The sequence below is a fragment of the Talpa europaea genome (genome assembly GCF_964194135.1).
Source record: "Talpa europaea genome assembly, chromosome: 4".
NCBI lineage: Eukaryota > Metazoa > Chordata > Mammalia > Eulipotyphla > Talpidae > Talpa > Talpa europaea.
Genome location: NC_140070.1, coordinates 14,242,861 through 14,270,463, shown reverse-complemented (window position 1 = coordinate 14,270,463; position 27,603 = coordinate 14,242,861). Strand labels below are relative to the sequence as shown.

Here is a 27,603-nt window from a genome sequence, read left to right as displayed (position 1 = left end):
GTTTCATTTGAATGAAATAGTCATTGAATATGTACTGTGTGTCAGACACTATTCCTTATGTCCTTGAAGCTTACATTCCAGTAGGGAAAAAGACAGATGTATAGTTAATGTCAGATGATGATAAATATCAAAAACTAATTAGTTCAGGAAAAAAGGTTTTGGGTGATTCCCTTGCCACATAAATCAGGCAAAAATTCCCAGGCCAATGGAGAAAAATAAATAACTTAATGGAGAGGATGCTGTTTTTTATGGAGGTTAATCAGAGAAAGCCTCCAGATGAGGTGACATTTGAGCAAACTTGTAAAGGAAATGAGGGCATGATAAGGTTATTTGTGAAAAAAATTTTCCAAAAAGAGAAAACACTATATGCTGGCATCCTGAGGTAAAATATGCCCAACTGGTTCCAGGAACAACAAGTGGGTCATTGTGGCGGGAGGGGGAAAAAGTATGAGCGAAGAGGTTGGTGGTGTGGGTTTGGCTTTGCTTCTGAATAAAAGGGGAAGCCAGTGGAGCCAAGTGACATGATCTGACTTAACACGCTCTCTGCTCCCACCACGACTACAGCAGGGTAGAAGCAGAAGGCTGCTGGGATGATCCAGTCAAGATACGATAGACCCTTGACATTGACTGAAGCTGGGGCAAGTGTTTAAAGTGGTTGGATTATAGACATTTTGAAGGTAGATAGATAGGATTTGTTAATGGATTCAAGGGTTTTGGCCAGAATCACTACAGAATAAGAGAACAGCCAGTCAATTGGGAAAGACTTTAGGATGAATAGGAGTGTGAATACAGGAACTTTGATTTTAAATACGTTAAATGCCTGTTAGACTTCTAAGAGGGGAAGCCAAGCTGGCAGTTGTATATATGAGACGAGTACAGGAGAAAGGTCCAGCCTGAGAGTTGTAAATATGGAAGGTATTCTGGGACAGGATGAGGCACCTGGGGACGAACTGACAGAAAAGAATGAAGCATATATAAGCTGTTATTTGGGGAGATGAAGTTCAGCAAAAGAGGGAGTATTGACATGGAGCGTCAACCCCTAAGTAAAATGAATAATTTCAAGAAGGCTCAATTGTCAAGTTTGCTGCTAGATAAGCAAAGTGAGGACTGAAAATTGGCCACGTGATAACTGTCCAAAGAGGGATCAGGCAAAAGCCTGGAAATGGGAAGGAGACGAAGGCAGCTATTGCAGTTTCTACCTAGGAGCTTTTAGAAAAGGGGTGTTGTAAGACCTAGGAGAGCATTTTGTTGTTGTTGATGGGAAATGTCCAACGGGAGAAACTGATGATGCGAGGGGCAAGGTCCCAGGGGAGGGGGGCTCTTGGGCACATACTGGGCCATTAAGCAACATGCCCAGGAGAAAAGGCAGTACTGGGCGGTAGCGTGGTGGGATTTTGTGGAAGTTATTTTTCTAGTTTTTTTTTTTAAGATCGATTTATTTATACAAGAACTGGGGTACTGGCCAGATGTGCGGGAGGGTGAGAGAATTCACCAGAGACAGAGTGGGGAGCAGAACAGGCAGACTGATGAAATACACTGCTGAGGGGAGCAGCGGGCGAGGCAGGAAAGGTCCGCTGCGCCATGTGGGACCCTCACGGGCTGGCCAGGATCGAACCCGTGCTGCAGAGGCTGCGGGCAGCTTCACAATGCCGCGCTCACTGCCTGCGCCACCAGGGGAGGCCCTATTTTTGTAGTTCCTTGGTGAACAAATGGGGTAGGGAGTGGAGGGGCAGTGGCTTGTCTGAGGAAAGATGTGGAAGTAGAACTGATGGAAAACAGCACAGCCAACTTGAGGTTTAAATGAAACCAGCTGTCATAGTTGTATTTTTTTCTCCAGCCCCCCCCTGGGAGCAGTAGCAGGAGTAGGCAGCTTTGTATCAGGCTTAGGTTCTAACATAAGTACAGGTAACGGGTGGGCAATGGAATGGAGGCTGTGTAGTAATACCGGGGGTGTAGGGGGTGGGATGTATGGGCTAGGTGACGAGGGAAGCAAGACAAAGTGTTTAGAAGCGTGAAAAAAAGGTGGTTGTCAGAGTAGCGATTCATAGGGCATGATGGAATCGAAAAGTTGTTAAAAGCTAGGGTATTAGGGGGAGAGAAGTGAAAAGATGAGTGATGTTGGGTAACAGGATACTTGAGATTGGGGGGGATTTCATTCTTGGTGCTGACAGTTTCTCGGGTATAACTTTGGAGTTTGTGGCTGAAATGTGGCACTGTTCAGATCAAGGGGCAACAAATTGTTTCTGATTAAGTGCCAGACAGTAAGTATTTTAGGTTTTGTGGGCCAATCTTTCCAATTACTCACCTTTGCCTTTGTAGCCACATATAATACATAAACAAACAGGTGTGTTTTACAAAAACAAGGGGCGGGCCAGATTTGGCCCTAGTTTGTCACCCTCTAGTCTATGTCATTGAGTAAACTGCGAAGTTCAGGGTCTTGGAAAGCTCTGCAGGTACTGAAATTAAGAATTATGACAGGAGTATTTAGACAGAATGATGTTAAGCTGTAAGGTTTGAGCTAGTGCTAAGGTATCTATCACTGCAGACATACAGTTTATAGCAATATCTTATTTTGTTGGGTATAGCATTCTGTGTTTCAGAGGTTCTACAGACAGGCATTAAGGCCCTGAAAGTGAGCTTAGCTCAATATGAATTGGGTAATGGATTTCTGTTATGTCCCTGATTGGGTCAAAATGCCACATTCATGAAAGAGTCTCAGGGACTTAAACGGTGTTCTCAGAGAACAGAAGTAGACTGGAACTGCCTTTAGCCAGAGTGGCCAGGACCTAGTTAGATGTACTTATAAACTAGGTTTCAACTGACTGCTTTTCATGAAGGAAACAGGAAAGAAAGGAAGGCTTGGCATCCTGTAAAAAGTTTGGTCTTTAGTGGAAAGTGTTCAGTTGTTGGAAGATCAGTACTTCCTGAAACAAATTACTGTTTGACACAACTGGTTGGGTTTGGGGCTAGAAATCCACGTTTGTTATCTCCTGATAGTATCAAATTATAACTGCCATATTCTTGGCAGCATTGGTATCCAAATTGTCTTGGTTCTGATATGCCCAGCATTTTAAAGATACACATTCATGTTATGTTTATGTAAGGAGTGGATGAAAAGCCAGTCCTTTTTTCGTTCCCTTTAATTTGTTCCTTGATAAGAAGTCCTATTGGAATCCTTACTACTGATCATAGGAAAGCACTGAAAAAAATCTCACAAATGTACCATACATTTGAGACAGCTGGATCAAGTGAGCTGCCTGTAGGAGTACATGAGTCATCTAAAGACATTGTCAAAATGCAGTTCAGTAGATCTGGGGTCAGCCTCTGGGGAGAGTGCTAGGCACTATCATGTCTAAGTTTAATTCCCTCTGTCCTCCCACCCAGAAAGCCAATCCTTAAAGTTACAGTTTTTATCAATTGAAGTTTCAGAAGAATTCTTTGTTGCCTTATTGAACTAGGACTCCTGGGAGCTATCACAGGTGTTAGGCAGTGACTGCCTATAGCAAATTAAGAGGATGACTTTGGTTGTCTTCCAGAATGTGATTAGGATCACATCATTTGGATGTTTTGACTGTCATTTTACTGCATTTGGAAAAAAAGAAAACTAGGCCAGAAGAGCCTTATGGAAGTTTTTAGTAAATGTTTCCAATTTATTTTTTGTATTCTTTAAAAACAAAACAAAAATCACAAGTTCAACACTAATGCTTTAAGATATTGTATATCAAAGAAAGCCAGTTCTCACTCAGGCTGCAAGTTGGTCTATGTTCTCTTTACTTCTATTTGCCAGATGATCTTGAATAATTTCTGCAAAGAGATTCCTTTTCAACAGATTATATGCAAGAGGTAAAAGCTGGCCAGCAACTTTATGAAAGTACTGAAAAATAAAAACACAACATTAAGCACAGAATATAAGGTACCTTAGTCAAGTATATTGAAAAAGCATTTGCTTAGCAAAACGTGTCTTCAAATCACTTTAATGACTATCTCAATTGATTTAGAAACAGTTAATTTTGAGAGAGGCACCTGGCATTCTAAGAGGCGGTCTTGTAGCTCTAAAAGACAAATGACATATCTTGAAGAAAATTCAGAAGAGATTAAAACTTAAGCTTCCCTATTTCTTTAGATAAGGTTTATCAACTTTTGCCCCAAATTATACACTCAAATGCTTCTTCCTACTTTTCAGTGTATCCACACCAGTTAAAGATTTTGAAATTTTAAGAGTAAGTATGCTGAATGTGATGAAATTCCCCTTTATTTTCATTTTCAAATTACTTCTCTTCCCCCCACCCACCATGTAACCCCTCCATCCATCAAGTTGCTACCTTGGGTATATCAAATGATTTCAAGACTATTGCCATTACATATACATGAGCAGAAAAACTGGCAGGGCTTTCATTGCTGATAAATATTGAGTAGCACTTACTCGGTGGTAAGTACTGTGCTGAGTCTTTTCATTTATTCTTATATATTACTTGGTTCTCACAAACATCACATTTCCTATTAAGCTAGTTCACATTTTATGGCTCTATTTACAACTGGGTCCCTTCTGGCAGGCCAAGTGCTATTGTGGTTGGTCAGTGACTCATCTGGCTATTACACATCTTGATTATTTTTGCTGGTAACCGTATATGAGGTAGACAGAGAAAGGCAGTGATACAGTTTAGAGCAGAGTTCACAGAATATACTCCTTGGACCAGTGGCACCAGCCAGACCTGGCAACTTGTCGGAAATGCAAATTCCCATTTTGAAAATAGTATTTATTCTTCATCCAGAAATTTAAGCACAAGAACAAAGACCTCCAGCCACAACAGACAAACGGAGCCCTAGAAAAGGTATATGTTCCTTTCCACCCACATGCCAACTACAAGGCACATCCTTTATGTCTATTAAGTAAATTCATTTTCATATAAACCTGATAAATAATCTTGGCTTTTCACCTTTGCCAGAATACAAGGACAACTGATAAAAAAATCACTCCAAGAAGTTCATTTTGAAACACAAGCTGAATGTAAATCCTATCCATGCTAGAACTTGGGGGCATAAATATGCAGACAAACCTGTGGGGGGAGGGGAGAGGGGGGAAGGGCTGCAAGGGGGTGAGGGAGGTTTGATGTCTGGGAGGTGGGGTTTTTTACTCACGTGTGAGCCATAACAGAAGAGGTCCATTCCCAACTCCAGCCCCATGCCATAATCACATTCATCGTTAGCAAACTGCACAAAAGTCATCATTTCCTGAATGGGAGCAAAAGCTTTCAGTCTCTCCTCATCACTTGGTGCCTCAGCAATAGTCTTGCAGATTCTCTTGAGGTCAGCTGAAAGAAAGCAATTACTTACAACCATCTTCAAGGATAAAAAGACTGTATGCCAGTTTTCCTCAGATAACTTTTATACTCATAACTAATGCCACGTTGGTTGGCACTATAATTTATAATAATCTCAATTATACATTTTCCTCCTTAAAATCTAAACATAAAGATGGCTTACCAAAAATTTCCTATATTAGCAAAATATGACTGACATAGTGAGTAGATGTGATTTTTATATAAGCATTCAAATATTTTCAGGGATCTGTGAACTATGGTCAAAATAGACCCACTCCCTGCTTTTAACTCCTCTCACGCAGTGTTTTTAAATGGTTGGAAAGAAAAAACAATGTGACAACAAAGACCTCTGTGGTCCATCCCTGGGCTAGTCATTGCACTGTATTTGGAGCTGGATTACATAAAAATAAATGAAAAATATAGGAATGTCAGGAGGCAAGAAATCATTGCAACATTAACCCCTTTATCGAAGTGGGGGAAAAGTATGGCCACGGCAAAAGTGTAATTTGAGGTAGGAATATACAGAAGATTTCTAACATTTACCTAAATTTAAAACACCACTGTTTGAAAACATTATAGCATTTCAACACTTCACTACTTTCAGGGTGCCAATGGGCATCAGCTGTCAGGATGTATATGAGAAGGAAGGTAGTAAATCACAGCAAAGACCTTTTAAACTACTTCCTTGAGGACAGACACGCCAGTAAGGGAAAGAATGAATATTACTCAAACCAGCTGTCTTCACTATCTTGTTTCATTATCTTTTCTGGGCAAAGTGGCTGCTCTACTGGGGGAATAGAGGGTTGGTTAAAACACTAACCATCACACCTAAGAATGATACGTGATCTTAAGTTCTATGCAATTCTGATACCAAAAATAGAAGGTATGATTAGCAAGGGTGGTGAAGATATACGAGGGCTTGTAACCTGCTCTGTGATATCACCCAAGAGATTCATCTGTGACTGCCACACAGAATGCATGCTTTATGTGAGGTCACCAGACGTATTCTCTTGCCCACCTTAGGTATATCACATTAGACAAATGATGATGTTTATCACTTATGGCCCTGAAAATAAAAGTAGTGACTGGTTTATCAGGTTTAAACCTTTTATATAAGCTTTGTGACCTTACTGTGTCTTCAGAAAAAAAAAAAAAATCAGTGCTTATCATTTCAAGGCTGATGTATAAACCTACTTCTCAATAGAAGGGAAGCCTTGCTTCACATATATTAACATACATTCACATATGCACATGTTTACATTAAGCTACACCTTACCATCTGTTTCAGGGAGCTCTCTGTACCCAACATCATTTTTATCTACTGGGACAACCAAACCTGCACCATGAAAGGTCTTTGCCACGACCTAAATAAAAGAAAAAAGATAAAATTTAATCACGGTAAAAAGATAAAAACAAAAATCTCCCCGTCAAAGTATATACACAAACGATTTTGTGAAAATGTAATAACATTTCAGTAATTTGGACTCCAAGTCAAAAGTTTAACATTTCTTTCCTTTAAATTAGCTAAAAGTAGTAGTCAAAATAAGGAAGACAATGAAATCATTGACTTTTACTAATCCTATCAATCATTTAGAAATCTGCAGCCTGATTTAGGAAAGAACTCCTATTAATAGGAGGATCAGCTTCCAAGTATCTTCTAGGTAGAAGACAGGAGCTGAGCCTGGAAGGAAGATAGCAGGAAGATGTGGTAGGATGGAATTCATCTCAACCGTCTTGCTAAAATTCAAGCTCCGTATTTTCACTTGGAAAATTCAGAATTGTGTGTGTAACTTCCCCCAAAATAGGGCAGTTTCTAGTTTTGTGGTGGCCTTTATGGAGGCAAGTGACTTAACCCATGAGCTTTCAAGTGCTGAACTTCAAAGCCCCACTCTTCAAAGACAGGCTCAACCACAACGACCATCAGACACGTCCAGTCTGTTCTTTTTTAAATTTACACTAGTGGAATTATTCTTAAGTCTTAACACCCATTTCTTTTCGTGCTGCAATGGAAATTCCTGAAAGAAAAGGACACAGTCCCCAAATATCTCATCGGCCTCTGAAACATTTCACTCTAGAGTCCCCACTGTCTTGTTTCATTATCTTTACTAAGCTACCAGAAAGGACAGAATATTCAGGACAATTTCTCAACTGCTCACCATTTGGGAAGTCATAGTTATGCTTTCTTCTTTTTTAAGATTTATTTATGCATACAAGAACTGGGGTACAGGCCAGAGGTGTGTGTTGTGGGGGCAGACTGTGAAATACACTGCTGAGGGGAGCAGCGGGTGAGTCAGGAGAGGTCTGCTACGCCATGTGGGTTGCTCCCTGGCCGGGGATTGAACTCATGGTGCAGTGGCTGTGGACAGCTTCATAGGTTGTGTCTTAACCCCTTGCACCACCAGGGATGCCCCTATGCTTTACTCTTTCTACCAAAATAACTGTAGTTGAATTTCAGGATTTAATCTAATAATAAAACCATGTAGATTTGACACAAAAACCCAAGTGCAAAATTAAAACAAAACAACTGATGAAAAATATCTGTAGTATAGGCATAAAATTAATAGATTAGTGACTGTTGAGGGATCCAGTATTTTTACATGTCAACATCTAGAGAATTGGTAATGTAATTTTTCTTAGTTTGTCTAGTTTGGGCACGGGACCAGGACAAACATTCCTACAAAATTAAAAACCCCACATCATTTCTAGTTATGGGGAAGAATTAAGCCAATCTACTCTGAAATTATAGTTGATAGTAGAAAAATAAAACAAGGCTTTGACTAAAGAGTTTGCAACAGCTATTTCATCCATAACCCTTGTTTCAGTCTTTAGCTTTCTTGTTAATGTGTACGTGAAAACCACAAGGATCCAATACAGAAGTATGTCCCACTTTACCAAATACTCCATGCTTGCTGCACACATTAGGAGAGACACAAAGAAAATGTTGATGGATTAAGGGAAGAGGGCTGCTTATATACACAGTTTCTGGAGAAATAATACAAACTGTCTCTCAAAAGCAGCTTATGGCTAAAGCTCTCTAAGGCATACTTTAGAAAAACTGCCTCTCCAAAACACCTTGCACTAAATCAACAGACCTTAGCTATTAACAAAGGGAAAGAAACACAGCCTGCAAAGTAGCTTCCACTCAATTCTATGAAATCAGTTACTGATAAAATCAGATGAAAGGAATGGGGAACACTTTCATTAGTTATGCAACCACAGTAGGAGTGTGGCATCAAGTGACTTAGCTCACACTCCACTAGAGGCCGCTGAACTGCACCTGGGTGCTGCCCCACTCCTGCTGGTAGATATATGGCAGCCCCCAGGGAGTCTGAATTGGGGGGCATCCAGTTCTCAATAGGAGACAGCTAGAAAAGAGAAGGATAAGGTGCAGGTGGGAAGGAAGCAACAGAAGAAAAACCCTATTAAAAATAGGAAGAGACTAGCAGATGAAATCATACTTTCTTATCTCTCTGCTTCATCTTCATGGTTCTCTGTTCCAGTGAGTACCCCAGTTCTCTCGCTGCTTCAGTAAGTTTTTCATCTATATTTTTCAAGAGATTAGTTTTCTTTTTATCTGTTACTTCTTTAAGTTTTTTCATCAAAAATAACCTGAAAAAGAAGTAAAAGCCCTCATTATGTTGCTGGCCACTGTGAGTACATGGAACTTTGAAAGTTAAGGGAGCTAAATTAAAAACATCAAATTCCATGCAAGACTGAGACTGCAGAGAAATTACCAACAGTTCTCTCAGAATCCCTAGGAGACTTCCTCAGGCAAGGGAAAAGCAGTATTAATAAAAAGCTGTCAGTCACAGAAACAGCAAACATGATTTGAGTTTGCATTACCGCTAACGTCTAAAATAAATACATAAGGGATATTTAAAAAGCTGAGATTCAGCCAGGTTGCATCACTTGATATCAAGATAAGGCACACTGCTCTGGCACAATACAAAAAACCTGCATGTTGACACAAACATGCTTTTATTTGTAAAGAACCAGGGAATTGTTACAAGACTTAAGATCAGCAGATTTAAGTTTGGTAAATTTAGAAAATACAAAACAAAAGCAAAATTACTTTATAAGCTTATACAAAAGTACAATCCAAAGTGCTTTTTAAAGGTCATGTGAATGGTATAATACAGTAATGCCAGTTGCAGAAGCAGTATTATGTTTTATTATGAGAACGTTAAGATTTTTACTAGCAGAGCAGAAGGTCAAGAGTAAAATAAAGAGCCAAACCAGCACTCAGTCCAAAACACAAGATGATCCTCTTCCTCCAGAGCCATTACCAGATTCCCAGGAGGAAATTCACTTCTATTCACTGCTATCACTTGAGAGTTTGTCATAGGCTGGGGACTGTAAGGGGCTTAGAGTAGTTGTAGTGGTGCTATCCTTTCCGCCCTTCTACACATCAGGGTACTGAGGCCTACAGGATGATAATCAACTTGCCCAAGTTTATAAAGCTAGTAAGAGCAGACTGAGGTGCCACAGAAGCTGAAACCACTAAAATCATGGTCCTCCGATTACAGCACTCGTGTACATATGTTACCTTCAATCACAGCCAATTGTATCAAGACAATATGTTCACATTTAAAGGGCCAAGCGTTGATGTCAGGCCCATGTATGTTAATATTCATCTTCCTTAACATCTTGAGTGTGTGGGCCTTCAAGTAGTTGGTGCTAGTCGTTTTCATACCGCACACACTGTTCCCTCACCTATAAACCCTTCCTGCCCATTCTTTCCAGTAAGTTCTAGGCCTGGATAAAATATCCCCTCTGAGGATTCCCACCACTTATGTAAGGTACTTAGTGGCTGTTTTCCCCTATTTTCAAATGACCACCTCTTTCTTTTAAAAGAAGATTTTTAATTAGATGAATAAAACAAACGGATGGTTTTGCATGCCCAAATATCTGTAGAATGAATAAATTTATGGAGCACTATGGGCAGGTACTATTCACAAGAAAGCCACTGCCTGGGACTGACATCTGGTGTGAGAGGCACTAAGCAAGTAAACTACGGTTTCAGATAAAAATGCCACAATTTAAGTTGAATGATGCATCTAAAGGGCTTAGAAGAACTATGTCAATCATAAATACCCAGCAACATTTTATATAAAACTCAGAGGCATCAGAAGAGAAAGAGCCCTTTTTCGACATCCACAATGTCGTCACTCTTTAGAATTACTGGTGTGTACGCATCAGTCCAGTGGGTACACTAGGCAGACTTAAATTCTGTTGACTGCAATCCTGTACTTTAAGACACAGGGAATAACAGTCTTTTTAAAAGGAATTAAAATAGCTCACATAAAAACATCTATATACTTTAATATTAAACTATTTTCTTCACTTTATTACAATATAAACTGCACAGCTGCTGACTTAGGGCTTCTCATCATGCCTGTGCTAATAGAGCGTGGACTGGCTCACTCAGTCCCACACCAAGCCCCTTCCATCTGAGAGCACCTGCATCTCCCACACTACCTTCAGCTCGGACTCCACACAGGACCAAGTGTCTCCCAAGCAGATGCAATTCTTTGAAAAGGGAAAGGCAGAAGAGCTACCAGGTGGAGGTTGTGCTTCTGCCGTTTCCCCCAGTGAGCACAGACAGAAACACCTGATGTAGCACAGCAGCTGCAGCAGAATCCCAGTGGCTGGTCCTTGACTTCCGGGGGGTTGAGAGGCAGAGGGCAGGGCATCCAGTTCACTGGCACAGGTTCTATCAGAGACAATGTGAGCCAGGGGCTACTCGTTGTCACAGTTCTTGATTTCCAGCTTCCTGATGGTGGCAGAGACTGAAAATCCATTGGTGAGCTACTTCTGTCACACCCCGGTAATTCTTGGAGGCTCAGCTCTCCATTAGCCCTTCCAAGGACTCTGCTTTAGAGTATTAAGTCTTTCTGTTTGAACTACATACAATGGGTTCTTAAAATGAACTCTTAATGATGGTATTTAAAATAAGATGTCTAAAACATCTTTTGATTTTGCCATAGGACAACTGAGATTAAGATAAATAACAATTTCATGAGACAAAACAGTAAGTTACATAGGAGATACATCTATTGTGAAAAATAAAAGTGTGGATAATACTACCTGCAAAAGTCATAGACATGATCTCTAGAATTCTACCATTTGGAGTTACTGCAATTCCCTTTAGTGCATGAAAATTGTAAACAATTATAAATAGGAGAGGGAGTAAAATAAAAATTTTCTTACTTGACTGCAGCAAACACATTATCTCCATTTTGAAGAATTACACAATTTTTACTTGCTTCATTTGTACCAACAAATACAGGAAGCTCATCAGGAGAATCCCTGTTTAAGCAAAAGGTATTAAATATTTAGCTGCCCATAATTTTTGAGTCTATAGAAAACAATTTATATCTGCATTTTTAAAAAATTAGGATGAGGGCCTCCCCGGTGGCGCAGCAGTTGAGCACTGGGTTGCGAAGCTGCCTGCAGTCTCTGCAGCGCCGGTTCAATCCCCGGCTGTTCCCGGCCACCGGAGGAGGGTCCCACATGGCGCGCAGACCTCTCCTGCCACCCGCTGCTCCCCTCAGCAGTGTACTTCGGTCCTTCTGCCTGTTCTGCTCCCTGCTCTGGCTCTGGTGAATTCTCTCACCCTCCCGCGCTTCTGACTGTACCCGGTGCATGTATAACCAAACAAACAAACAAACAAACAAATAAATAAAGCATGCCTCTATAAAAAAAAAAAAAAAAATTAGGATGAATTTAGGCCCTAAGATCCTTGGGACTATCTATGACAAATCTGGATTTATATAACAGAACCTAAAATTAAGATTCTTTAAGGCGTAGTTACTTTTATACCTAAACACAAAGCTGGGGGTGGGTGGGTGGATAAAGCCTCTTCAAAGAAGTAGGGAAAATTACACAGGATAATCTCTACCCTAGTTTTATAGTCTACTTAAAAAAACAAAAGGTGGGAGAAACACACAAAAAACCCCAGACAGAATTATAAAGCAGAGCTGAAAGAATCCAATTCACATATATAACATTCTTTTATTTTACAATAGGAAAAAAATAGAGATGACTCAGACAAGGTCCTAGCAATTAACAGCAAAGCCAGAAGCAGTCATGTAGTCTGCTTCTCAGCCCTGCGTGTGCAAGCTGCTGCTAACAATTCTTCCCTCCTTCCTCCTTTACCTGAGAGTTTACTTTACACAACAGCATCTCCACTGCTGCAAGTGGACAACATACTGTTTCCTTTAACCTACTGTTATTTCTTAGCATTCTAAGCATCCAGCTTGTGTTCATTTAATCTTTATAATATTCCTATCAGGCCTGCTCTGCATAATTATGACCCTCATTTTTATAAGAGAAAATACAGACACAGGAAGTCAATCACTAGTGACTGCTACAGGTCATCCAGATAATAAGTGGCAGGACTTGTCTGTGACTCTGGAGTGCTTAACAATCTCTCTAGTCCTTGGAAGCATGTGGCTCATTCAAGTCACAGCAGCAGCAGCTTTTAAATTATTTTTCTTGGGCTAAAAAAGCTCTTGTGAATCCAAAAGGGAAAAAAAGCTTAACCACCAAGGAAAAAGCAGTGATGTTACCCTTAAAAAGTTCACCTGTCCTGGAGTAGGTTAGATTGGCAACAGAAGGCCCACCGTACACCTGCCACTACGAGGAAAATAAGCCCTTCAGCTTGGGAAGCCACTGAATGTCTATTTACACTGTTACAAGAGCGGTAGCTGTTGTAGAGAAAAGATCCCTTACCTGAAATACCCCATGTGGAACTGGGGCTTTTTGTTCCCAATAATAATGGTCTGGAATTCAGGAGGATCATAGTAAAATCGCCAGTGAAGGTTAAAATTCAGGCTTGCTGGTTTTTTCTTCATTTTATGTTTTCCAGCCAGGATATCATAAGGACCCACTAATTGAAGTCCAAGGCTTTCAGAAAGTGAATCTATAAGTAAAGTAAGTTTTAGAAAATAACTTTCTCGCAGCAAAGAGAAAATAATGCCGTTCGCTAGTAAACATTTCTCAGTAATTGTCTCAAAGAGTTTCTAACATAAAAGAATCATCAGTTACATGTGAAGATGTTAGCTGTGAACATTCATGAAAGGAAATCAGAGCAGTGATAATATGGCACTGACACGTTTACGAATTCCTCTTAATTTTACCCCTGAAATAGGCTAAACATTCCTGGTTATTTGGGTGAAAGCAAGAGTGTTGTATTCCTTCAGGCACTGTCTTATCACTAGGATATCATGAGCGTCAAGTACTTGTAACATACCCTGATTAAGAGAGAGACAAGACAGCAAATGAGTGTGCATTAAGGAAGGTAACATTTAATTAAAAATGTATTTAATGAAAACACTTCCATCCCTTCTCTTTTCCTCAGGTACCTAATTATTATTCTCCATTCCCTTGCTTCCTTGGCAATCTATATTACCAACCTGAATTGTTGATGATTCAATCTTCCTTTTCTATATGCGCATCACAGAGGGAGTATTAAATAAAACCAGAGTCAAACGTACACTTATAAAACATCAGATGAGTCCTGTACCTTCTCTAACAGGAATGTAAATACCCCAGGCTGGCCCTGGATGTGAAAGGAGTTAGGGATGGAGAGAAAGAAAATTCTTGAAAGTAGTAACAAAGTGAGCTAAAAGTATGGAGACATTAGCCAGAAATAACAAGGTCACTAGTCTGGTATATATTAAAAATACATTTTCCCCCTCTATAGACATTATATATAAATATATAGCTATTTTAAAGGGAGATCATACGGTATTGCAATCTTTCTTGGTCCTCCATCCTGTACTCAAGTTTCCTGGATAATTTTCCATGCTAGTATTTTTTTTTTAACATTTTAATAGCATGACACTCCATTATATACGTGTATCTAGTCTACTACTGAGGACATTTACTGTTTCCAATTTTTTTTTTCACTATCCTAAACGATGCTTCAATGAACGTCATGGTTAATCCATGTTTGTTCAGTCATGAGTAGTTGGAAAGATGTTGCTATATGGGTGTTTTGATATCTTGCCAAAAATCACAAGATACCTCCCCAAATACCTTTCCATCAAGTGAAGGTGAGTCCCGCTCCTTACCCCTCACTTATGAGTTCCAACATCTAAACATTACAAAAGGGTGGGAAGTTACCATTCTGTTTCTTGTGTCTTTTTTCTGAGCTAGTCTAAGCACACAGAAAGTACACAAAGATGTGTTTCCTTAACTTTTTTAAAAAAATATTAATGGTAGCATACTCTTTTCTTTCCACTTAAAATCTTTCTGGTATGATTCTTTATCAGTGACTAAAAATTTGCCTCATTCTTTTAAAATCATGAATATCCACTGAATAAATGTATTATGATGGACATGTGTATCATTCCCCATTTTTTGTTCCTAAAAATATAGCTAAACATTAACTCTTGGTTCATCTATAATCCATAAGGCCAGTTCTGAGAAGTAGAACTGCTGAGACATACTGAAACTCCTGTAACATATGAAAGTACTTACTTTCCTTCAAACCTCCATTAAAACATGTGATATTGTTTATCTTTCCCAATACATCACAGCATTGATTTATGTTTCTTGTATATGAAACATCTTTGGAAAATTTCCTTTTCCATTAACTATTTGGATTCTGAGTTCAGTTTCCTACTGTCTTTCTGCACAATGATTCTGTAGCAACTTACCAGCTGGCTTTTCAGGGTCAAGTTCTTCACAGAACTTCCAGAAGTGGTAAAAATCTTCAGGCAGGGTAAGCTTATAATGATTTTCTACCTCTTTTCGAAGGTCCCTGGAGATATCAGCTTCACAGGATTTACTCTTCTTCACATCAACTGCCTTTTCAACCTGAAAATTGATAAATAAAACTTTGGTTCTCCAAAAGTAATTCCAATTAAGTTTCCCTGCATAATATCGGTCATTTCCGTTCACTCACCACTAAACAATGTTTTCTTTAACACTCTGTCAGTGGTATTTCTAAATAAAACCTGGGGATTCTTTTGGACAAAGAAAGAACAGCTTTCAATATATAGTGGCCAAGAGGGACCCACAATGCAAGTCTTCAAATATATTTCTCTAAGATAACAGAAACACAGGAGACAAAAAAAAAAAATTCAAAATAGAAGGTAAAGAGTTGAAAAAGAGGGATAATGAAAAGGCAAGCTTTGCCCTCTTCTGGTGAACAAGATGTCATCATGCCTTTTGTTTAAGTCAGTTCAGTGATCACACCAGAAGCAAGCTGTCAGAAATAACTGGATATAGTGGGATTACCAGTTTGCTGGTTAGTTTCTCCAGCAAAGCCCAACCAGAACTGTGCTTGGGCTACTCACAATTACTCAGACTTCAACTTAAAAATACCTACCTTTTGATATTCCGGATAAAAAGAGTTTACAAAGTTAAGCATCAACAGTCCCTAACAAAGCTAGCAAAATAGCACTAAACTCTGACTCAACAATCCAATTATTTAACATTTAGTCATGTTAGAATACCCTTTTGGTTGTCACAAACAGGGTTGGGGGTGTGTACTACTGGACTTTAGTGAGGTGGAAGCCAGGGATTCTGTTAAATATCCCACCATGCACAGGACAACTCCTCAATAAAGACTTACTTGACCCAAAATGTCAAAAGCACAAGACTGAGCCAGATATTTCTCATACTCATATTCTTATTTTCCAATAGGTTTAAGTTATTGATGTGACTATGCATCAAAGTCTACAAAATGTATTTAGAAATCAGATGATACAGAGTGTTCTTGATAGCAGTGTCTAGTCTATAAGCACAAGCTAGAACAAATGAAATGCCTACTGACAGGAGAATGGGTAATTACTGGACTTTCAAACAATGATTATACTTCTGAAAAAGGAAAGATACTTATACACAATATGCATTTGTCTTAAGAAAATAATGAAGAGAAAAAAAGTTCTTGAAGATTATATGTAGCAAGATAGCCTTTTTATGAAGTTCAAAAACAAGTAAATACAGTTTACCCATACACTCACAGGTGATAAGGGCCACAAAAAAGCCAGGGAAACAAAATTCAGTATGGTACCTACAGTGAATGTGGGTGACAAGAGGAAGTTAGAAAGGCCAGGGAGGAACACATAGGTTGATGTAAAACTGTGTTACCAGTGCCTCAGTGCTGGGGCTGGGTAATAGTTCTTGTTATATAGTATTAAACAAATAAGGTCAAAGAGGATCATGCACTGACTAATGGTAACAGTTTATTATGCCAAAGACTATATGCCAAGGATTATAATGTATCTGAGGTCCTAAAAATAAATTCAACAAGTCTATTGAAATATGGGTCCAAAAATGTATGTTAAAAACAGTAAAGAGTAATGGTAGGCAATATAGTAATACTGAGCACTTACTATCTGCAAAGTCACTGTATTAAGCACTTCCTATCATTAAAATAATTTAATTCTCACAACGACCTTATGAACTAGATACTATTATCCACATTTTACAGGTGAGAAAACTTAAGTTAACTTCTTGTAGGTCCTTAACTAGAAAGCAGAAGGAAAGGGATTTAAACTCAAGGGGACTGGGTCCTGAGCACAGATTCAACCACTTCATGCTGCTTCTCCAACTACAAATATGTACCAGTAGAAACCTATCGGATCCTAACCTATCAGTCCTCTCTTCTGTTTTTATAACCATCTTGGGTTAGTTGTTGAAAGCAGCTCAAACTCAAGATGTTTGCAAGAAAAGTCTTCTTGCTGAAAGGCAGTTTTGCATAATTATTAGGCTGCCTGGCTTGGCTACTGACCGATTCCAGCACTGACACCTGGGGCAAATTACTTAACCCTCTGAACCTGTTTTCTTATTTGCAAAAACTGGTATGTAGTACCTATAAGGATGTTATGAAGATTAAGTTATTTCTAAAAATAAACAGAAAGTCCTAGCACATCATACACACAGACGCCCTAATTGTTAGCTTTAGTCACTACAGGCTTATCTTCCTTTTTGTTATTGTAGTTCACTGCTCTACCTAAGGGTAAGTTTTTTAATCCTGCCTTACTTCACACCTGTTCAGCACCCCCAAAAACTAGAATTTAGAGCAGCTGTCTCCCTTAGAGGCTGTACATATCCTCTCTCCCTGTGTTCCTTGAAAGCATTCCCAGTAGAAAAAATGCTCAGAACCAGGACCTTGTAAGTTAACTAAAACCTCCAACACCGTGTCACTCCATCCTTTAAAATGCAGCCAGAGTAATTTGTCTACAACTTCATTAATCACAATGCTAGGTTACGAGTTTCAGATCTTCTGAAAACCATATAAAAGCATTAAAAATGCATTTACTTTTTGCACTCCATTCTGGTGTCTTTATGATCAAGCTCCTCTTACTTTCCCATTTCCCAAGCTCCAGGCAGGTCGAACTCTCCCCTGCAATATGTGCTTCCTATGGCTCTGGATCCCTTACTCACGTTTCAGCCTTCAAGAACCATTGCAAACTGTTGCGTTCCCCTAAAATACTTCCTTAACATCTGCCTGAGTCTTATTAAGCCCTCTACCAGTGTTTCCACGGCACTTACTACACATCAGCCACATAATGCCAACCAGAAATTACATTAAAATGTTTATTCCGGGGCCTCCCTGGTGGCGCAAGGGGTTAAACACTGAACTATGAAGCAGTCCGCAACCTCTGCAACACGAGTTCGATCCCCCGGCAGGCCAGGGAGCAACCCACATGGCGCAGCCGACCTCTCCTGACTCCCCCACTGCTCCCCTCAGCAGGGTATTTCAGTCAGTCTGCCTGTTCTGTTCCCCACTCTGTCTGGTGAATCCTCTCACCCCCACCTCTGGCCTGTACCCCAGCTCTTGCATGCATAAATAAATAAACCTTTTTAAAAAAATGAAGCAGTCCGCAACCTCTGCAACACGAGTTCGATCCCCCGGCAGGCCAGGGAGCAACCCACATGGCGCAGCCGACCTCTCCTGACTCCCCCACTGCTCCCCTCAGCAGGGTATTTCAGTCAGTCTGCCTGTTCTGTTCCCCACTCTGTCTGGTGAATCCTCTCACCCCCACCTCTGGCCTGTACCCCAGCTCTTGCATGCATAAATAAATAAACCTTTTTAAAAAAATGTTTATTCCTGTAGACTCCGCCTCCCCAGGCTGGGGCTCTAGGCTGGGCAGGGGCGGCCGCGTTCCGTGCCCGCCCTCCAATCATTCTGGCTGGTGAGCCACGCCCGGAGGCGGGCAGGGCATGATGCAAAGGGCCGCTCCCCGGGAACAAACCCCCTCCGGGCGGGAAGCAGCGGCCCTGGCCGGGGTCCCCCGAGCAGCCCGCCGACCCGGGCACACCGCAGGCGCGCCGAGGCAACAGAACGAGCGCAGAAGGCTGGATTTTCGAGCCCGGGCTATCACCTAAACACTCCGTGGAGCCCGCACAGCCTCTGCTGCTGTACCTGCTGCCCCTCCCCGCCGGGCCTGCGCTTCCCGCCGCCGCCGACCATCCTGCAGCCGCAGCCCGCGAGGACTCCCGCGTCCCGCCGCCGCTTCCGGGCGCCGCCGACTGCTTCCGGGTCGAGGAGCCACCAATCGGAAAGCCCGGGAGGTCGGGCAGCGCGCGTTTAAGGGGAAGACCACGCCCACGCCCCGCCCCCTGACGCCAGTTGGGGCGGGGCATAGAGGCTCCGCCCCTGGGGCGGGGCGGGGCAGGTGCCTAGTCCTCGCTCCCACGTTGTCTGCAACCTGTGCAGCTCCAGGCACGTGAGGAAGGTCGGGCCTTCCTCCTCAGGTGTTGTCCTGGCAAAACTGGATGTATGGTGCCTCTCTCAGCCCAGCCCCTGCCTTGTTTTTCCTTCATTTATATTTATTTGAATGATTACTCTTTTTCTTTCTGTCTTTTCTTATTGCTTGACTCCAGTCCATCCTTAATTATCTCCCAGAAGTAAATCAATTTTTTTCTCGCTCCTTCTTTGTCTAGTCTTGTTATATAATTTGACTGTTTGGTCTTGTGGGCTTAAGTAGATGGAGGTAAGTAAGAAGTGAATTTATTAAAGAATTAAGACTGAGGTCTCGAGCCCAGGAACAGTCTCCAGATAGTGCGGGGCAAATTGTTTAAATTTGGAATATCATAATAAGGATTTTGTACAGTTTTTAAGGAGAACATTTTACATTTTAAAGGATTTTTACAGAAAAAGCTCGGGAAGTGTCTGGTTAACACACCCATTTGATGTTATCTAGGCATTGGGGACAATAAGGAGTGTTGTTTAAATATACCCTATTTAGAGCCTTGTCTTCTAGGAATTGGAAGGTTTAGCAATGTCATGAGACTTAGAGTCTGTTTTTCTTTGAAGTTACTGATTTGCCATGACACAGCTTTTTAGATGTTGTTCACTGGGCCAGTCCCCCTGGACCTTGGCTCGTTGGCTTGCACCCCTTGGTTGTGGTCATGGAGAGGAGTATCCTCTTAATTGTTAACATTGGTCAAAATTATTCTCACATTAACATTTGATGTTTTATTGGATTCTGTTGATAATCTGTAAAATGTAGTAGCACATTAACACCGTAAGAACTTGCTAAAAATGCCGACTCTCAGACCCTACCCAGACTTACTGAATCAGAATCTGCATCCCTTCTGCAGCTCAAAGTTGAGAGGCACTGCATTCAACTGATGTCCTGGTTCTCCCTCACTGCCCATTTGGGAATAGGCTATGCTTCATTCCCAAGATGGAGTCTCTATTTCTTCAATTGCCTCCTTTTTCTTGATTTTACACTCTCCTTTTGAGGACTTGTCCAATGGTTTTTTAAGGAACATTTTAGTCTTGAAACTTTTTATTTTGGCTGATCATAGAATCCTAGTTGGAAAATACTTTTCACTCACTATTTTAGAGGGCTTGCTGTACAGTATTTACAGTATTTTAGCTCCTACTATGGTTGTTGAAAATTCCTATGTCATGATAAGCCCTGTGCCTTTATAGGAGAGTCGTTAACACACAATCTGCTTTTATTTCAATTTTGTTTCATTTCATGAACTTTTAGATCTTCTCTTTCTTCCCAGTGGAACAATCGGGTTGTTTTCAGACCTCACTTCTGAAAATACAGAGGTTGCAATTTTCTCTGGGGTGTTCTAGCTATGCTAGTCAACCTGTTTACCAACATATGAGTTTCCTAGGGCTGCTGTAAGAATTGACCACTTGGCTTTTCCATGTATTTCTCCAAATCTCTGTTTGCATACACTTGATATATATACCTCCTGTGTGCCTGTGTCCTGATTTCCCTCGTAAGGATAACTGTCATTACAGTAAGGCCCACCCTAATCCAGTATGACCTTATTTCATTTGGACCACATTTGGACACATCCTGTTTCTAGAGAAGGTCACATTCAATGTGTCTTATGGGGGATAAAACTTAACACACATCTGTCAGCTTCTAAATTTCTATGGGTTGTTTCATCTCCATTCTCTTTATTTTTTGTTGGTCTATTTTCCCTTCTCTCTCTTTCTCTTCTTTCTTTTGTTTTCAGTGAGGCGTCATAAAGAATGAAAGAAAGTGGGTATTTTCAATATGCTGCGTTAACTGGACAAATTATTACTGCTATTTTTCAGTTGAATTGTACCAGATTGGTAATTGAAATTTGTTAAATCCACTTACTATGAATACTTTAAAGTTCACAACTAAAATTTTGCTCTGAAGAATAGTCCATATAATTTTGTAGCTATTTTTTATATAATATGAATGAAATTTCAATTTAAGTCAACATTGACATTTAATGCTTTATCATTCTCCCAAAGTACCTGTACTTGTTAGTAATTACTTTCCACTCTCTGCTGCCCCAGCCTTTACATTCCATTTCTATAGATTTGCTTACTTGGAGCATTTCATGTATGTGGAACCATAAATATGTGTATTTGTGTGGCTAGCTTTTTTCTCTTACTATGTTTTCAAGGCTTACCAGGTTGTAGCATATATCAGTGATTTATTCCTTTTATGTCTGAATAATAATCCATTGTATGGACATTAGAATTTCTATGTATTCTTTTAAAAAGCAAATGTTTCTAGTATTCATTTAGCTTTAAACTCCTGGTCAAAAGAAATTTTTTAAATTACCTAATTTTTAATTGAGATAAAGGCTATTTATGATCTGTATGTTTTAAGATTATGGGTTCACAACTCTCCAAGTGTATGTTACCATCATCACACCCACCACCAAAGCACAAATAACCTGCCACCATACTGGAGGGTTTCCCCCTTCCCCTCAGTTCTGCAGTCAGATCTCTAGGGTTTGTTGTGGTTTATTTTGTCTATTCCTCTGCTTTGTATCTATTTATTCCACATATGAGTGAAATCACAAGCAGAAATTTTTAAAAGGAGTAATTTTTTTTTACAATTTTTGCAGGTTTTTAAGACCACAGATATCATTTCCAGCTTCCTGATAAACATTTCTTTTTGCATGGTTATTATAGTTGCTGCAAATTAAAAATTAAGATGCCACTTAGGGTTCAGGCCTTGGGGTGTAACCAGACTCTTAGCACTGAAATAGTATTTAGGGCATGAGAAGCACATAAAGGGTCACATGTGTAAGGAATTATAGCCTTAGGCAGCCATCATAAAAGACAGAATGGTGTAAGCCTTTCATCCCTGCAATCAGGCAGTGAAGACCTCCTGTGACTAAGGCCATTGCCCACCTGGAAGGACAAATCAGTTTTGAGAAGGCCCAGAGCCCCTAGGGCATTCGGATTCCCTAGCCAACCCTATAAAAAGGACTCCTTTAAGGGACTATTGATTTTGAGAGACCTAATTAGGGAAATCCAAGTGGTTGTGTTAAACCTAGAGGCAGTGGAGTGGTGGGAAGGGTCAATTTTTATTTAAATTTCCTATTAAAAAGTTAGAAGATGTTTCAGACAGCTGAGCCTAGGTGGTGGCTATATAGTTGGGCAGCAGATGAACTGTGAATTTAATCTTTGACACTACAACTGATCCTATCTGTGACCATTTGACCCTGACAAACTACCCAGCTACATAGTGACCAGCTATGCTCTGTCTACCCAATTATGCTTAGTCTAGACCAGTAGCCTTGGGACCTATACATGTAGCCTTTAGTTAGCACTAGCTGAATGCTCAAAATGCATCTTAAAAAGACTTCAACCTTTCCCAAATCTTCACATTTACATTATATGAAAAGTCCAGCATATTCACCAATTTACTTTTTTTTCCTATCACAATTTCTTGGAATCTAGCTTCAAGCACAGACTGCCACATAATGGGTGCTTGAGAAATATTAATGGATTGACTAATCACCATTAGTGAATAGCAGTTACTGTCATTAAATAGTTACTCATCCTCCATCCATTCAATCACTTATTCAAGTGAAACATTTATTAAGTGCCAGTAATGTATCAGAATTATGTTAGGCACTGGAGAGGCCAAGATGATGCAGTTGCTATGATGCAGGAGCTCAGAGCCTGCTGAGGAGTCTTGTAAGTCCAGTGCAGTCAGCATTCTCATTGTTTACCTACTGGAGGTGGGAGGATTCTGCAAGTATCACATTCTAATCTTTCAGACACATTGCTCTACAGCAGTCGCCTTTGTAAAAGAATCACTTACATTATTCTTTTACTATCACACAGTTGAAGAGACTTAAAATTGTGAGCAAGTACTGTTATTACCAGGAAATAACATAAGACAAAAGGTTGAGTGGAGCAAGCTCAGCTGATAAAAGGAGTTTATGAGGTTATTGTTATAGGGACCATCAAAAGCAACAGCCAAGGGCCTCCTTGGTGGTGCAGGCGGTTGCGTGCAGTGCTGTGAAGCTGTCTGCAGCCTCTGCAGCACGGGCTCAATTCCTGGCTGGCCAGGGAGATTCCCACATGGCGCCGCCTACCTCCCCTGTCTTGCCTGCTTCTACCCTCAGCAGTGTATTTCAGTAGATCTGCCTGTTCTGCTCCCCACTCTGTCTCTGGTGAATCCTCTCACCCTCATGCACATTCTGGCCTGTACCCCGGTTCTTGTATAAATAAATCTTTTTTTTAAAAAAAGCAACAACCAAGATCAAGAATGGGGAAAGCAGCCAATAATATGTGAGATAGGATCACGAGGAGCAGTTACTATAACAGGGTGGTCCCCAGGAAAGGGGGCTGTTCCAGGTTTCCTGCCCCACCCAAAGGAGGATGGAGCTGAGCAGAGAGAGAAGAAGCTACAGAGGAGACAGAGGAAGGAAGGAAGCAGGATGGAGACCTGGCGGAGGCACACGGAGCAGAGAGACACATGAAGAGACTGCCCTTGCCTTTTGGTCATGGACTGGTTGACACAGATGTGGGTGAGACTCATGGGGAGGTGACAATGGCAGTTTTTGTCTTGATTTTGATTTTGCTCTTTTCCTCCCAGAATTGTCTGGTTGTTTCTGATCCTTTTCTGTGGGTCCCCACTGGAAGATGCTTGAGACTTGTGGCAGGCTTTGGGGCCTTGCTCCGGGCCAATCCTACTTGGGTGGACTTTTACCCACGAGGGGAGGGGTAACTTTGGGTGCTTGATTTAGAAATTATATTCTTTGCCTTTCCTGTATTGTTTACTAATTGTATTAAAGTTCCTTCCCATTAAAGTCTCATATGTTTTGTGTTGATGCGGCGGATGGCAGAATCTATTTAGAGCAGGCAGGTTTGCAGGGTCTGGGCTGCCCCTCTCCCTGCCCTGTAACACTACCAGAGGGCTTCTACTGAATTTTGCTGAGTAGTATCTTGTCTAAAGTTATTCTCCTCACGCTTCAAGTTAATTTTTTGATTTATGAATAAAAAGTTATACTACACAATAATTTTAGAAAAATTGAATAGTATGGAAAAGAGTCACATTATGTACCAAAACAAAACAAACAAGAAATGGAAGATGAATTACCATATCACACCACCTAGAAGCAACTTCAACTAATATTTAGCATGTTAGTATTTTTCTACATTCCTTACATGTTTTTACACAATAGAGATAATGCTGCACATAAAGTTTTATAACTTGCTTCATAAAAAGCTTTTTAACAAACATAGTTAAATTGCTTCATAAACTTTTCAGTGGCTTACCATAATAAAAATGCCATTGGACACATTGAATAATGTAATAAACTATTCTCCTAATTATTTCTCCTAGAAAATTTTCCTAATTTTTCATTGTTGTAAATAACTCTATGGTCAACATCTTTAAAAAAATATTTTAAGAAGGATAGGTTTATTACAAAAAGGAGAAAGAGGCATCAGCATAGTCACAGGCGGACAGGAGAGTTGCCTGGTCAACATCTTTATACTTAAAAAAATATTTTAAATTAGTTTGGAATGTCATTTTTGTATGGATCCTGAGAAGAATCTCTGGATCCAAAGACAGGAAAAACTTAGTTTGGTAGCCTGTATTGCCATATTGTTTTCTAAATAAGGCAGTTAGAAATTGGAACAAAAAAATGTTTCACCAATTAGAGATAGTATATTTTTATTTATTTTTTTCCAAGATTTATTTTTATTTATGCATACAAGAACTGGGGTGTAGGCCAGAGGCGCAGGGGTGGGGGTGGGGGTTGAGAGGATTCACCAGAGACAGAGTGGGGAGCAGAACAGGTGGATCTGCTGAAATACACTGTTGAGGGGAGCAGCAGGCTAGACAGGAGAGGTCTGCTGCACCAGGGGACCTGGCCAGCGATGGAACTCAGGCCATAGTGGCTGGTGATAGCTTGATAGAGCTGAGACTTTAACCTGCACATCACCAGGGAGGCCCAGAAGCAGTATATTTTTAACTGCTTAGAGAATTTTTATTACAAATAATCTTTGCCAATTGTTTTGCATGTCTTCTGAAATTGAACAAAAGAGATGGCTCTTCACCGGGAGTTGTGCCCACTTCCGAAGCAGGAGGCACAGATTCATGTGAGATTGTCTACTTTCTCTTCCCCTGCTGGCTGGATAAAGAGGGCTCCACAACCCCAGGGGAATAACAGCCCACTATACACCACACGGAGGAAAGCCACCTGACAGTAACAGCTTGAATTGATTTGACAGGTTTATGGGCAAGGCATAAACTTGTATTATTTTAACCCATCGAAATGCCATAGATTTGTTCCAGTGGCTAGCATTGTCCTCTCCTATATAGTAGATATCCACATACAAGCTATCCAGATGTAGATGGCATAAGTGCTCCTTTTTTTTTTTTTTCATCTGAAGAAGCCATAGATATGTCACAAAGAACATTAATAATGCGTCATTTAAAAATTAAGGAAAAGGGCCTCCCTCGTGGTACAAGGGGTTAAGATGCAAACTATGAAGCTATCTGCAGCCTCTGCAGCACAAGTTCGATCCCCAGCTGGCCAGCGGGCAACCCACACGGCACCGGCAGACCTCCTCTGTCTCTCCTGCTGCTCCCCTCAGCAGTGTATTTCAGTCAGTCTGCCTGTTCTATTCCCCACTCTGTCTCTGGTGAATCCTCTCACCCCCACACCTCGGCCTGTTCTTGTATGCATAAATAAATAAATCTTTAAAAAAAATAGGGAAAAAATTGATGTTCAGTATCTACCACATTTGCATCCATCCTTTCTAACAGAATCCAAAATACAGGTGAGTCCATTGAGGTGTGGGGGTGGCTGTAATGAAGAGAGGGCTGTCCAACCTGAATCCAAGCAGCAAGTTCAGGGGCTTGAGGTGGGGGAGAGATTCTTGGAGAATGTTCGCTGGGCGCGAGCTAAGTCTCCATCTTCGGAAAACCAGCCGATTTCGGAAAATGGGTCTCAGGGCCAAGGCCCTCGCTCCCGGGAGCGCATGTGCGAGGCTCTTGGTTTCGCGGCCTCCGCCGCCATTTTGCGTTCGCGTCCGTCGCGGTGAATGTGGGAGGCGCTCCCCATGCAACCCCCAAGGTAAGGGGTTCCAAGACTTTCCGGGTCGGGGAACACTTCCACACTGCCAGAGGGTGCTGAGCCCCACTGCGGGGGAGAAGCTCCAGCCCGTGGGGCCTCCCAGACGTGGCTCGACGTGTCTCTTCATGTGGACTTTGACAAGCTGGTGGAGGCGAGTGTTTCCCGGAGTTCTGTGAGCGGTTGTGGCAAAGAACCCTAACCCGGGGACGGCTCTGGAGCACCTCAGCGTTATAGCCAGTCAGACGCCCCGCCCCGGACAGCCTGGCCTTGCGATTGGCAGCCGTTTGAGACGGAGCCCGTCACCTGTGGAAAACCGTGCTGTGTCCAGGTGGCGCGTGTCAGGACTGAGCTGCTTTGCAGCACACCTGGAGAATTGCAGTTGGGGGGAAACCTTCATAATCTGCTGGAGAGAGAGAGAGAGACAGACAGACAGACAGACAGACGAACAGGAGGGAAGGCTGGGCGTTTTCCCATCTAGCTAGACCATGGATTCATCTCCCCCTTTCTCTTTCTTTTCTTTCTTTCCTTTTCTTCTTTCGTTTTATTTATGCATAAAAGAACTGGGGTACAGGCAAGAGGTGTGTGGGGTGAGAGGATTCACCAGAGACAGAGTGGGGAACAGAACAGGCAGACTGACTGAAATACACTGTTGAGAGGAGCAGCTGGCAAGTCAGGAGAGGTCTGCTGCGCCATGTGGGTAGCTCCCTGGCCGGTTGGGGGATCGAACTCGTGCTGCATCGTAATCCCTTGTGCCACCAGGGGAGCCCCTCATCTCCCCTTTCTTGATGACAAGATTCTAGCAGCTGTGGAGTTGGTGGATCCACATTAACCTCCTATCAAATTTAACCACATCTTTCTCTTCCAAAAAGACATTTTCTTGTTTTTATTCAGTATGAATAGTCTGAGAATTTCCACGTGTTTACATTTCGCTCCCTCTCGATGTGCTGTTCCCGTTAAAAGCACTGTTTCTCCTGTTTCACTCTATGTCTTCACAGGAATCAGGCCGGATCTTTCAACATTTTGATTAGATGGTTCCTTCGCCAAATACCTAGTTCCATCACTTGAAAATTCTACGTTGCACAAAGCACTAGATAGAACATGAACATAATTTAGTCAAGTTCTTTGCCACTGTAGAACAAGGATGGCCTTTCTTCCATTGGCCAGTAATACACGTTTCTTATTTCTATCTGTCACCGCATCAGAATGGCCTTTATTCATATGTCTATCAAAACCTTGTGCAGGATTGCTTACATATTCTCTCACAAGACCAGGCTTTCTCTGCAGCTTTGCTTTTTGCCTGGGCTCTCACCAGAATCGCCCTCAGTGTTCTGTTTATGGCAGTGTGGACTTTTTCTAGCATGCATCTCAAAATTCTTGCGATCTCTATCCTTTAGCCGGTTGCAAAGCTGTTTTCACGTTTTTTATGTATTTGATACAGCAGCACCCACTCTCGATTCCAGTTTCTGACTTAACCTATTAGGAT

At 41.2% G+C, this 27,603-nt stretch overlaps 1 protein-coding gene across 1 annotated transcript; it reads right to left on the bottom strand.

Annotated features, from left to right (window-relative positions):
- Positions 1–3,742: 3,742 nt before the first annotated feature.
- Positions 3,743–18,753, bottom strand: HPF1 (histone PARylation factor 1; the record flags this gene model as incomplete). The annotated part of the gene is made up of 8 exons (XM_084232307.1): positions 3,743–3,874; positions 5,140–5,312; positions 6,598–6,685; positions 8,780–8,930; positions 11,532–11,630; positions 13,056–13,245; positions 14,987–15,146; positions 18,706–18,753. The coding sequence occupies 8 exons, from the start codon at positions 18,751–18,753 to the stop codon at positions 3,743–3,745; spliced, it is 1,041 nt and encodes a 346-aa protein (XP_084088433.1).
- Positions 18,754–27,603: the final 8,850 nt, after the last annotated feature.